The 12514-nt window shown below is 42.5% G+C and overlaps 1 protein-coding gene across 2 annotated transcripts in view; it reads right to left on the reverse strand.

Annotated features, from left to right (window-relative positions):
• XPO7 (exportin 7) overlaps positions 1 to 12514 on the reverse strand; it is a 55468-nt gene that overhangs the window by 26738 nt on the left and 16216 nt on the right. For both annotated transcript variants that reach the window (XM_090051186.1, XM_090051187.1), the window contains exons 2-6: positions 11416 to 11562; positions 9225 to 9318; positions 7320 to 7486; positions 5936 to 6028; positions 3127 to 3231 (exon numbers count right to left, since the gene is read on the reverse strand). In XM_090051186.1, coding sequence (XP_089907312.1) covers positions 3127 to 3231; positions 5936 to 6028; positions 7320 to 7486; positions 9225 to 9318; positions 11416 to 11562 — 606 coding nt within the window. The remainder of the gene's footprint in view (positions 1 to 3126; positions 3232 to 5935; positions 6029 to 7319; positions 7487 to 9224; positions 9319 to 11415; positions 11563 to 12514) is intronic.

Genomic DNA, 12514 nt, shown 5'->3' on the forward strand with positions numbered 1-12514 from the left:
GCCTGATTTGGTGGCCAAGTCACCGAATCGAATCAGAAGACCCTTTAATCTCTCTAAATCGAATCCGAACCCTCCAAATTGATTTGGAGAGATTCAGTGATTTGGACATGGACACAGCTTTAAATGTTTTTTCCACATACCTCTAGGTAGCAGGGGCTCATGAATGCTGCGATGCTGGGGCACAGAGTGTCCCACAGAAGTGTGGGGGGCTCCCCAGAGTGCTTGGCAGCAGACCTGGAAGTGGATCAGAAGCACCTCCAGCCCACTTCTGGGTCTGCCAGAGAGCACACTGGGGGACCCCACTGTGCTCCCCTGCCTCAGCAACTGGTGCTTTCTGGGTTGGGGGATCCCTCCACAGCTGATTGCTGGGGGGCTCCCGTGCACTTTCTGGAGGACCCGCAAGTGGACTGAAAGCATTTCCGGTCCACTTCCAGGTTTGCCACAGAGCACGTAGGGCCCCCCCCACCGCAATTCTGTGGGATGCTCCATCTGCCCCAGCATCACAGCGTTCAAAAGCCATGCTGGTACCTCGAGGTATGTAGAAAAAACATTTAAAGCTGTATCTATGTCCAAATCACTGATTCTCTGAATCAGCATCAAATCTTCAGATTTGGCTGAACTGAATCAGGGACAGTGATCCGAATCAACAAATTGTCAGGCCAAATCTGAATCAAATAGGCCCGCTTCACACACTCCTAGCACCCATGCTTGTGTGCCAACTAATATTTCTTTTGGAAGATTCATCAGATTATGAAATTTTTAGAAGGATAGACCACAGGAATACTTTATCTGCTTGGCATGCATTTAGCAGGAGGGAATCCTGTTACTAGAGCTTAGCCTTTAGGAAGGAAATAAATGCATTCATTTTGTTGCACAAACTATCTGAATAAACCCTGGCCCAATGCAAAGCCCTGTTGTGAGCACAGAGGACATGGGACATTGAGGCAATGCAAGGTTCTTCTTGAGGTTGAGACGCTGGATCAGCTCACACCTGTTCTAAAGCCACACCTGGATCTGGACTCTGGGGATATGACAGACGGTCTGTGCTTGACACAGTGCTTTGTGCTTTTAAATGCCTTTTACCCTTCAAGTCCACTACAAGGTGATCTCAGCAGTTTATGAAACTGTTGGAAATGTCTGCCTCTCCCTCTGAGGAGCCTGTATTGTGTTCTTCAATGACTGCCTAATTGGACGCTGCTTTTATGACAACCATCCACATGTAATCATTAGCTCCTAGCAGCCCAATCCTCCACCCTTCAAGAGGATCACCTTGGAAACATCTGGCTTATGAAAAGGAGGCTTCTTTAAGCTGCCAAATGGATAACAAAGGAGTAAATGGGGCAGTAGGTGTTTATTACCAGGAAACAAGGACATTAAGTGAGATAAGTGAAAACACTCCGATTTGTCCTTAAACAGGGCATTCTAGGAAAAAAAAAGCAGCGTGCCCACGAGGTATGGACAGACAGAGTATGAGGGTGTTTCCTCAACAATTGGCTTAATTCAAACTACCAGGTTCCAATTCACCTTCTGGGGACAATTAATTTAATCATACAACTTTAAAAGAATCCTGCCAAAATGTAAAGGAAGTTTGCGACACCCATGCTGTTAGGTGCATTACTAACAAAAAGAAAATACTTCAGTCTCCGTTTTTTAAAATCAAGCTTGCTTCCTACCCCCCACTGTTTGTTCAGCTTTGACACTTCACTCAGCTTCACAAGCAAAACCCAAACGGTCAATGTCCCACCATTCCCACAGTTCCACTTTCTTATTCACAGTGACACCATTATGCTGTTCGTGACTTTCCTCATGTGGCAGTACCCCTTTGAGTAAATCTGGGGATGTTACAGATCAGTTACCTGCATGGAATAAAGCACTAGGTATTTCCTTGTAGAGCAACCCTTTTTCTTGCAAGTAAAAATCTTGCTTATGCTAGAAAGTTTTGTTTCCTTCTAATTAACTATAGTGGCACAAGCTCCTTACAGTGGATGCCATTACTGGTGCAGAGGTGCTCATGCTGCTCTAGTTATTCCTGGACAAAAAGGCCAATCAGGCACACTGGTACAATATGCCTTGAAACATTTATCACATTAGGTGATGCACCAACATGACTACCTTGCTAACAATAATCAATCGATACAGAAGTTTAGCAATTTTCTCCATCTAAGGTTTCTAAGAAGCTGGACGGGCATGAGTTTAAGCCGGTTTCTCTGGCTTAGATTACCCTGGAGTCCCTTATAGGATTCTATAAATCACACCACCAACCCATGTTTATGCCAGAACAAAAATATATTTAGACTGACACACAAGAGTTGATACCGGCACAATAACGTTGAAAGTCCAGTGATGCTTACTGCTGCTCTTTTCAGGTACATCTTCACAAGGAAAACATATGATCGTCTCACAATTTAGTTAACATGGAGTGACTATTAGAAGGTAAAATCCTAGTAAAGACAAGACAGTCCATAACTCTCTCCTAAATGAGTCAAGGTGAACCACTGGCTCCCCTAAAGCTTTTACCTTGACCTTTTAACACAAGCAAGGACTATAAAAATTCCTTCACTAGGATTTCACTTGGTTTCATTGATAATTAACTCAAGAGCAAGAATATGCAACCACTGAGAAAAAAGGATCAGATAATACTGGCAGCTTTTAAATTTTTGTGTGTAGAGTTTTATTCTCAGTGCTTATATGTCAAAAACTTCTTAATGCAGAGACTTTTTAAAAATCAGTAGCTTCCTCCACAACAATGTTTACACCCAAAGCACATAACCTAAGAAAATACTTTCTGTGGAAGAGGTGTAGTCATGGCAGTGTACTTAAAAAAAAAATTAATCTATAAAATCTATATTGGACTCTTAACTTACAGATTGGAAGAGAAAGCTGGGATATCACCCTGTGTATAAACATGGCTCTATACAGTTCTGCCATACAAAAGTATGCTGTGAAGTGAGAGCTAGGAACCCATTGTGAAAGTGTCCCCAAAGGCAGGGGCAAGGAAAACCAGACATTTCTATGAAGAAAGGACTTGTCCCATAGCAGGTACCCCAGACAGGCCATCAGTTTAATATTTTGCACCCCCAACATGAATTGCTTCAGGGGTACAATACCAAACATAAATCTCCCTACCTGTTTCAATAAGTTGCACGAGAGTGTGAAGATATCAAATAAAGATGAATCTCGGAACGAAGAGGCTATTTTCCTGTGCTTGGTCAGAGGGTGGGTAGTGTCCGCCTGGGCAGAGAGAAAGCTAGTGCTTAGAAGTCATTGGCAGAAAAGAAAGCAAGGTAGTGGAATGAGCTGGAACAAGGCCAATAAAATATTATCGAAACATCAAGACATTCCCCCTGCACTCTACTAGTTGATTAAACTGAAGGGACACATTAGAATTGTATTATGTTCTATTAATGTAGAACAATGGCTCCTGTGCTGTCATGTTTCACTGAGCTATTGACAAACTACATTGTCTGGCTAGAGTGTTAAGTTAAAAAATGTTTCCAAACTGTTTAAAAAACATAGTTCTATTTATCTCTGCTAGAAAGCAAAACTCATTTAAACCAAGTCTGCTTGAACCAATTCTAGAAGAATTAGGACAGGGGTGGACAAAACATGGCCCGTCAAGGGATTTTGTTCAGCCTGTGGTATGTCCCTTGGTCCCACCTGGCACCAGAGCAGGGGGCAGCTTAGGCTGTGGCACATGCAGCCAGTTCCATGGCCCCCGGGAATGCAGTGGGACTGGGGTGTTGTGGCAGCAGCTGGACTCCATTTCCCAACAGCCCCAGTAGTGGCAGCTCATTCTGGCTGTTGCAGTCACCAGCCCCAGCCCCACTGCCCCAAGCTGCCCACCCTGCACCCACTGCAGGACCCGTGCAGGCAGCTGAGCAGTTGGGATGGGGCTGCGGGCAGGCAGGAAGTGGTATCTAGGAGCAAGACAGGTGGGTAGTGCTGGGAAAACATTGGGATCTGGGGACCGTGACAGTGTGGGGCCAGGGCCTGGGGCAGAGCCACAACCCACTATCCACAAACCCCTGTGATGAGCATGGATTCCGCAAGCACAGGGGTGTGCAGGGAGGCAGGGGCATGCAGGATTGCGGCTCTGCCCTGGCTCTGCGCTGTCACTGCCCCATAACCCTGCCCTGTGATCCTGGCCTTGCCTGCCCCTCCCATTCCCAAACACTGTCCCCTGCCTGCCCATGGCCCTATCTCACATATGGTGTTTTGCTGAGTTGCTGTTGCATGGGGGGAGGGCACTGACCCAGCCTGCAACAGCTTAGCAAAACGCCCAGTGTGGCCCACTGGCCCAAATCATTGCCCACCCCTGGAACAGGATAAAATTTGAACAGTGCCTATAAGATTTAGAAACTCAGTTCCCTAATCTGGGTCTCATAGTTCTCGACTCACATGGGCTCATCCACTAAATATCTTCTTAGAGACTAGTCTATTTTCATTCTTGCATGTAAAATTGCCAGCAGATAGAGAGTCAGTTACCATCAGGAAAAGCCATCATCTCCTGAACCCAACTGGCAGTCAGAGTCAAGTGAGAAGATACATGGATGAGCAGGAAATTTCAAGGCACCTTTACCTTTAACTGTGAATCAATTGGGAGATTGCCAGATTCTTTTACAACTCCACTACATTAAAGTCTGCACCATATGTGTTAACAGCCAACATAAAGACACGTTTAATCTGAAAACTCCTTTCTGCTGCTCATTCATCTCAATGGCATGCCTTACTTGTTATCATAAGGCTCTTTGTTTTTAGAGGCGCTGAACTACACCAGATTCAGTAGCAGCTGGGGGTGCTTTGCACCAAGTCAGGACACAACCTTTAGACACCAAAGTATTAAAGTTCTGGCCTATACTTGGATTGCAAATGATTGTTTTAACTCTACATTACAATCTCACTATCAAAGCCATGTTAATTCAACCAGGTATTAGTATTAGTAGGAAAAAAGTTCAACCAACAAGTATTAGTAGGAAAAAAGTTAAATTTTATATTAATCAAATAAAAGTTGAATCACTTAACACAACTGATAAGTATTGGCCCTTTCAACAAACTTAGTAGTAGTAGGCTAGCCAAACCAGAAAGGTCCCCCAGAAAAATCACTTCTATGGACAACTGGCAGCCATCTACATTGCAATTCTTAAATGCGCCTGCAGAGTTGATGGCTGAAAATAATTCAAGCTTTAGCAGCCTATTTCTGCTGGTTGCTTGCTTTGTTGCAATCAAACTACGCATCCTAAATTCATACTGGAGAAAGACTATGATGCGACTGGGATCTGAGCACAGGACAAGGAGTCATAATCTCCAGTCCTGGTTCACTTCTGCTACCAATTCAAATGAAGGGCTGGGCATATCATTTAACCCCTCCACCCCTCTACCTGCCTTGTGATTTGGGAAACAGTAGCACTGGTGCATGTTTCACATGATGCTGAGAGACTTTGGATTTGCAAGGAAAAGCAAACAGAATATTCAATGCATTTCTTATGTTTATGCCCTAAATTTATAACCCTAGAAAGTCGTACTGGAATGTCTGCTGACCCAGAAGAAAGGGCTTTTTTTTTTTTTTTTTTTTTTTGCATGAGAGTCCATTAAAAAACCCAGAGAGAGAGGGGAAAAAAAAAAAGGATGGAGAACAACAAAACTGACAGTGATGCTTGGGTAATTTGGGCTGAGGGGGTTAGCTTCACAGTTAAGGGTGGCACTGGTTGAGAAACCATTTGCTGACACACTGTTTCAATATTTATCAGACTATTACACATGTGGATACTAAAGAAGATGGGAAATACTACAAAGAACAAGAGGATAGAAAAAAAATAGCCCTTGTAACACAGGAAATGTCATTGTCTTACCACAAAGGCATAGGACTGCATTAAAACAACAAAAAAGCGCAGACACACAGCAGAACACAATATGAATGAGAAAATTGGACACTTACTTCACTGAGGAAGGCTGTAGCACTTACTTGATTAATTTCATTAGTTAGTTGAGACAGGATTGTCACTCCTATGATGCAGTGTTCTACGCTATCCTGATGAAAAAGATGGGATAGGGAGAGAGAAAAAAAAGAGCAGTGTCACACTGTTCCTACCAACTTTCACTGCAATTACAAGCAAGTGCCAACATACTGACAATCAGGTCTGCCTGGCTGGAGATGCCATGTCCCTGGTTAACAGCAATATTATAGTGCAACAGGATGAGCTGAAAAAAACATTTAAAGGAACTGTTTGTGGTATTTACTATTTGACAGCTGCTGAGAAGTTTGGCAAAACTTAAACTATTCAAGGAGTAATCAAACAAAATACACCTGCTTTTATTTAAACAGATTACAGACATACAATGTTTTTATGGCATCTTTGATACATGTTTACAGTTTGTCCTCTAAAGATCTGCACACGTCTAATTTAATGCAGTTATTAGTTCCACTGCAATTGCTGCTTAAGTTAAGTGCATGAACCACAATTGTTGTAGGCTGAAGACCTTAGTGATCATAAAAAAATACCAGCCAACAGCCCTGTTAATAGAAGTTTCAATAACAGAATTGGAATAACAAAATCCACACAGCTCCAGCAATGGGGGGTAGGGGGATGGGACAGGACAACCAGTGGTGGGTCAAAGCAGCTTGTCCTTAAGGCCCATACAGTCTTTAGCTTTGGCTTCACTACTGACAGCCAACAAGCATCCAGTTGTGGGGATGGTCTAGATACAGACACCTGCTTACCAGGAATAGGATTTGACTTACTAACAAGTTTATAAGCAACTCAAGTCCAGGAGAGATGCACTGCAGTGGAAAAAAGTGAGCGTCATTCATGTGATCCCTCGGTTTAACACAAGGTCCCAGTATCTTTCATTTTTCAACACTTGGCAGGGACCACTTAAGTTTGGGGATTGCAGAGAGGTATTACATAAATGAAACCCTCAAGAGCTGCATGGTAGTTGAAAACTGAGAGCACAATGAGCACCTGGCATTTTAGTAAGAGACAATTCCTTCCTCAAATGACATACTATCTAAAACGAGACAACTGTCAGGACAGGTGATGATGACCTGTAGGAGGAGTAGTAGGAATAGCTGCTGGAATGGAAACAAACAATTAAATAGATTAGCTAACAGACTAGCCCACTAGGGCAACTCATGTAATACGTGGACAATAGCATCCCACAGACAAGAAAAAGAAAAAGAAAAAGAAAAAAAGAAAAAGAAAAAGAAAAAGAAAAAAAGAAAAAAGAAAAAAAGAAAAAGAAAAAGAAAAAAAGAAAAAGAAAAAGAAAAAAGAAGCTTATGATCAAAGGGGAAAAAAAGAAAAGAAGAAAATGCTCCTGACCTGTAAAAACCTTGTGACATCTGTGATCACATTTCTGAAGACATACTCATCCTTCTGACAGTCGAACCAGCCCAACTTTGTGATCCTGGCGTATAACTGAATTAGTGCTTGTGTTACAAAAGTTGCCAGCTTTGGCCGGGTGGCAAGGTAGTTCAGCACATAGTTCCCTGAAAGACAAAACAATGGGTGCTGAAAATCTAGGTTTCCTCCCCATAACACCTGTTTTTTTGGATATGAAGAGACTAATTTAGCCCTAAGCTTTCACACAGATAGGAGTTAGACAGGAAAAAATATCCCCGTACAGGATCACTGGCAAAAAACAGACCCTGGCCAATACCTTTCTACTGTTACTACACCCCAGAGTAGAGGAAGAAACAAAGGAAAAAAAAAGTACAAGTCACACTTCTCTATGATTGGACTCATTAAATCTTTCTCTTGCAATCAAGAGACAGACAAGGAAGAGAAAAAATGAGACAGATAACCCATTTCAGACAGAATCAAGACACTGAAGACCACATATTTGTGGTAACTAGATTCAGAAACCTCCAAGTATTTGACATTCAGACCCAGTAATCTGGTTTAGAATGGGTGGGGGCCAACCTTTTTGGCAGCTATCTCGCTAATTAGCCCTGTACCTTCCTTCACTGCTGTTTGATAACACGTAAGAACTTGAAGTGCCATACTGACTCAGCCCAATGGTCCATCAAGCCCAGCATTCTGTCTCTGACAGTGGGAAAAGTGGATGCTAAAGAGGAGGAGCATTAAACCAGATATCTAGAGTGATCAGTCCCCTATTTAATATCCTCTTTGGCAGCCACCATTTTTGTTTTAGAGATACCACAGGAAATACCTCTAACTATTTTGTTCAAAAGTCCTTAATAGCTCTATCATCCATGAATTTATCCAGTCTCTTTTTGAATCTGGTTATACAATCTGCCTCCACCACCTGCTGTTGCAATGAATTCCCCAAGTTAACTATGCATTGCATAAAACAGTGCTTTCTCTTGTTACCTCCGAATTTCAGCAGGTGTCCCCAGTTCCACTGTTCTGAGACCTGGTGAACAACAGTTCCCTGTTCACTTGGTCCACACCCTTCATGATTTTATAGACCCCTTTCATTTCCCGCCTCAGTCTTCTCTTATCCAAACTGAAGAGTCCTAGCCTTTTTAGTCTCTTCTGGTATGGTAACTTCTCCAGACCCCTGATCATTTTGGTTGTCCTCCTCTGTACCTCTTCTAATTCCATTACTTCCTTTTTGAGATGGGGAGGCCAGAACTGAACACAATATTCAAGATGTGGGTGCCTCACAGATTTGTATAATGGCACGATAAATGTTCTTGTTTTGTTTTCAATTCCTTTCTTTCTCAATGATAGCCAACACTTTACTGGCTTTTTCGGTTGCCATTGCACATTGAGCCAATTCATAGATTGTAAGGCCAGAAGGGACCTCAGATCATCATCAGGTCCAGACCCCTACACCAAGCAGGAAAGATAACAGGGGGCTCACGTTTTAGCAAACCTATTGACAATGACTCCAATGTCTCTTTCCTGAGTCATAACAGTCAGTTCAGATCCTTTTCCCTTTCCCAGTCAGCTGCTCTGCTTACTGCCTTAGCTGCCACTGTTCTGCTTGTCCCTTCCCTGATCTGCTGCCTGCCACACAGACTGCTTTTGCCACTTGTAGTATGTGTGCTGCAGATTGGCCACCCCAGCTTAAAATATCGTGTACAGAAGCAAAAACCATCCCCTTTCATCATGCGTCTTACGTTATTGGATCATTCGCATAGTTTAGTAACTCATGGAAAGTCTCCCAGTCACCATTAAGTAGTAAATTAGTCATTTATCACATTATACCATCTATGTACCAGAGCACTAATTTGACCGTGGAAAAGGACTTCTACTCACGAATGTCTATTCGCTGTTCCAATGGCAAAGGGTTGTTTGTGCGTGACACAAGTTTTGTAAGGCATGTAGCTGCCAATAACTGGGAGTAGGAGGACTGCAAAGACAAAAACAAAAGCAGTAATTTAACTCAAGTCAATCAGCATCAGACTGGTTTGAAGGCACAATTTATTAAGGAGAATAGTAGCCTTCTGAGATACAAGAGACTTATTATGTTTTAGCAGGTGCACACTTAACACCTTTTCACATGATTACAAAATACAGGTTCTCTGCAGAGATCACACACAATAGCCCATCAGACAGCACACTGCAATTTAATTCAGGGATGCCCATCATGTGACTGAGCCCTCCAAAATCCCCAGATATATGAGATACTATGAACTGCAGGCTGTGAAATGGCAATAGTTTCCTGTGTTAGTACTTCTATTACAAAGTGTTGTAAAAAGCATTTATCTCCATAACCTACACCAAGCATCTAGAAACAGGAAACCCATTTATAGTGATATGCCTAAGACAGTTTAATATAAGTGAGTTGGATCATCCAGTTTGTGTGCAGGATTTACAAAAGAGCAATCTGTCACGGATTACAGATGCATAATGGGTTCTTGTCAAGGTAACAAGACTGGGTGTTAGCAGTTTTCTAGAAAAGGTTGAACTTCCCTTTCCTGGAGTTAGCTGCCAGTTCCTTACTGGAAGGTACAAACAAACAGTTTCAAACACAAAGGTCAGATCCCATTTCCTCCTGTGGACACTCAGGTTCATCCTACCCCTGAACCTGTCAGGCCTGCACAAGACCACCACCCGCCCCTCATTCTGGTTCACTGATCCTTTGCGACAGTGTGGCTAGTGTTTCCTGATTCTTGGAGTAAGGATCCAACCTGATAGACTTCAAGGCCTGGATGTACATCCTGCCATGAGTCAAACCTTGAAGGATCCTGTGACCAAGCAATTTTAAGCATGATTTGTCCTGACACAGAAGTGAATCAAATGGCTACTTGCACACAGGGAAAAAATGTATTGTATAAAAGAAAAGTTAGATGGGATTTAGTGCCAATGCAGTTTACATCTCAACCGTAACATTAATACTGAAACAGGCTCTTATTGCCCATGCATTAAATAACTGCTAAGTTTTTCTAAGGAAGCTGCTGAAGGAACAAGCCTTTGCTTTAAGAGATTCTGCACTTTAAGTGCAATGTAGACTGTTATTCTCAAATCACCCAAGACACTCGCATCTCATTTTGGGATTTTAGTCTTTGATCAGTTGCCCAAATAAATTTCAGAATTCTTACGAGCCGGGAAAATGAAAGAGCCTGCATTTCTCAATTAACCGTGGATTTTAAGATCAAACTCTAAAAAGAGCTGGTCCCTACAATTTATCAAAAACCAACCCTACAAACCAAAACACACAGATTTGTCTCATAATTGTCATGCTTTTGATATAAAACACACGCATGGACAAAATCAGCGTATACAATAAAACTGACGGAAGCATTAGGTTCCTCTAACACTAAATGTGGCCCATTTGATACTAAGAGCTAAGGTAAAGATTTACTGAGTATGCAAACATGTTAGTGTCAGAGCTGTGTTACACTAACAATTGTTCCTTTGAGCATGCAGAAAACTGTGCTCAACTATGTAAAGTTATCAGGGTTTTTCTTATGCGTGTACACAAAACAGGATTTAAGAACCATGCTAAGGAACAGCATCTTCACCAATGACTTAACCAAGAGGAATACTGTCCCGCTTGGTGATGTTGTAAGCCCACGGTCAAACACAGTTTCCTAAGTGGGGCACAGAACCATACTTCTGTTACACCGGCAATAAAAAATCTCCAAACCTTCTGAAAAATGGATACATAAGGGCTGGACCCTGGCCACTGTTCACAGTTGTACTTAACTGTGGTTAAGTTGGGGCAATTTAAATAGAGCCTGACTCTAGGGAGGTTTATTTTAAAAAGAAATCCTCAGTGCGCATGCTCTGAGTTTTCCTACAGCAACAGAAAATGCAAGAGTATAACCACCAACCAAAGAGTCCAGTTCTAGTATGTAGGAGATGTATGCAAATGATGTTATGGTTTAAATTATATGGTATGCACACTGTACACTAGTGCTTCCCCGCATCAACCAGACCATTCGTCAAAATGCCTGCATACAACTCATCTGACAGGGATTTAACAATTTTGTTTCCTACATACACTCCCTCTTTCAAGGAGAAGCTGGCACTTGCTCAGGCAATCCGGACTGTTGGTGAACTCGACCAAGGCTTTCTCTGCCTGGAGCCGTGTTGTGGTGTCTGTAGTTTCATACAGCTGCTTGCACAGGTTCTCTAGCTGGGCTAGGCTCTGTAAGAGATCAACCACAGGAAAGAAGTAAAAAAAAAAAAGGAAAATTTCTTTTTACATTTTAGTTAGTTACAGGGCAGCTCAGCCCCAGAACACTTCCACACAGACATTAAAAATCACATTTCAGCCCTCCAGACTACCACAGAAAACCCTATATTTACTTCTTGAGAAATATTTACCCACCACACAGCCACTGGCTTGTAAATCAGATCAACTAATACTCAGTTAACCAGGGGATTTGATAGCAGCTTTTAACTATCTGAACAGTGGTTGCAAAGAGGAGGGAGTTGGAATATTCCCAGTGGTGGCAGATGACAGAACGAGATGCAAAGGTCTCCAGTTGCAGCAAGGGATGTTAAAGTTAGATATTAGAAAGAGCCGTCTCACTAGGAGGGTGGCGAAGCACTGGAACAAGCCACCCAAAGAGGTGGTGGAAATCTCCATCCTTGGAGGTTTTTAAGACCTCCCTTGACAAAGCCTTGGGTGGGATGATCTAGTTGGGGCTGGTCCTGCTTTGAGCAGGGGGTGGGACTAGATGTGACCTCCTGAGGTCCCTTCAACCCTCATTTTTTATGGTTCTACAATTCCATGGCATTTGAACTTGACAAACAATCTTGGTGCCACCATGCGACAGTAACTGTTTTTAGATGGCCAACATTCTTTCTTTCCACCTAATGAAAACTCAAGCCCTCCTCCAAGTGCTGAAGCTCCCATCATATCAACCCTTTAGACAAAGACAAAATACAGGGCTTCCTCTAAGGGATACAATCAGTTTGTGAATACCAGCTGATATAGGACTATTCGCACAATCATTCCCCAACCTGTTCTGCTGTCTGACCATGTATATCAAACTCTGTTACACAAAACCCTGTGTTTCAGAGGGAGTGAGAATGGTGCATTTGCTCAATAGGTGGGTACTGTGTAACACTGTTTTATCTTATATTTTTGTCAA

The sequence above is a fragment of the Crocodylus siamensis genome, chromosome 6, assembly GCF_052110815.1.
Source record: "Crocodylus siamensis isolate JL-2025a chromosome 6, ASM5211081v1, whole genome shotgun sequence".
In the NCBI taxonomy this organism is placed as follows: domain Eukaryota; kingdom Metazoa; phylum Chordata; order Crocodylia; family Crocodylidae; genus Crocodylus; species Crocodylus siamensis.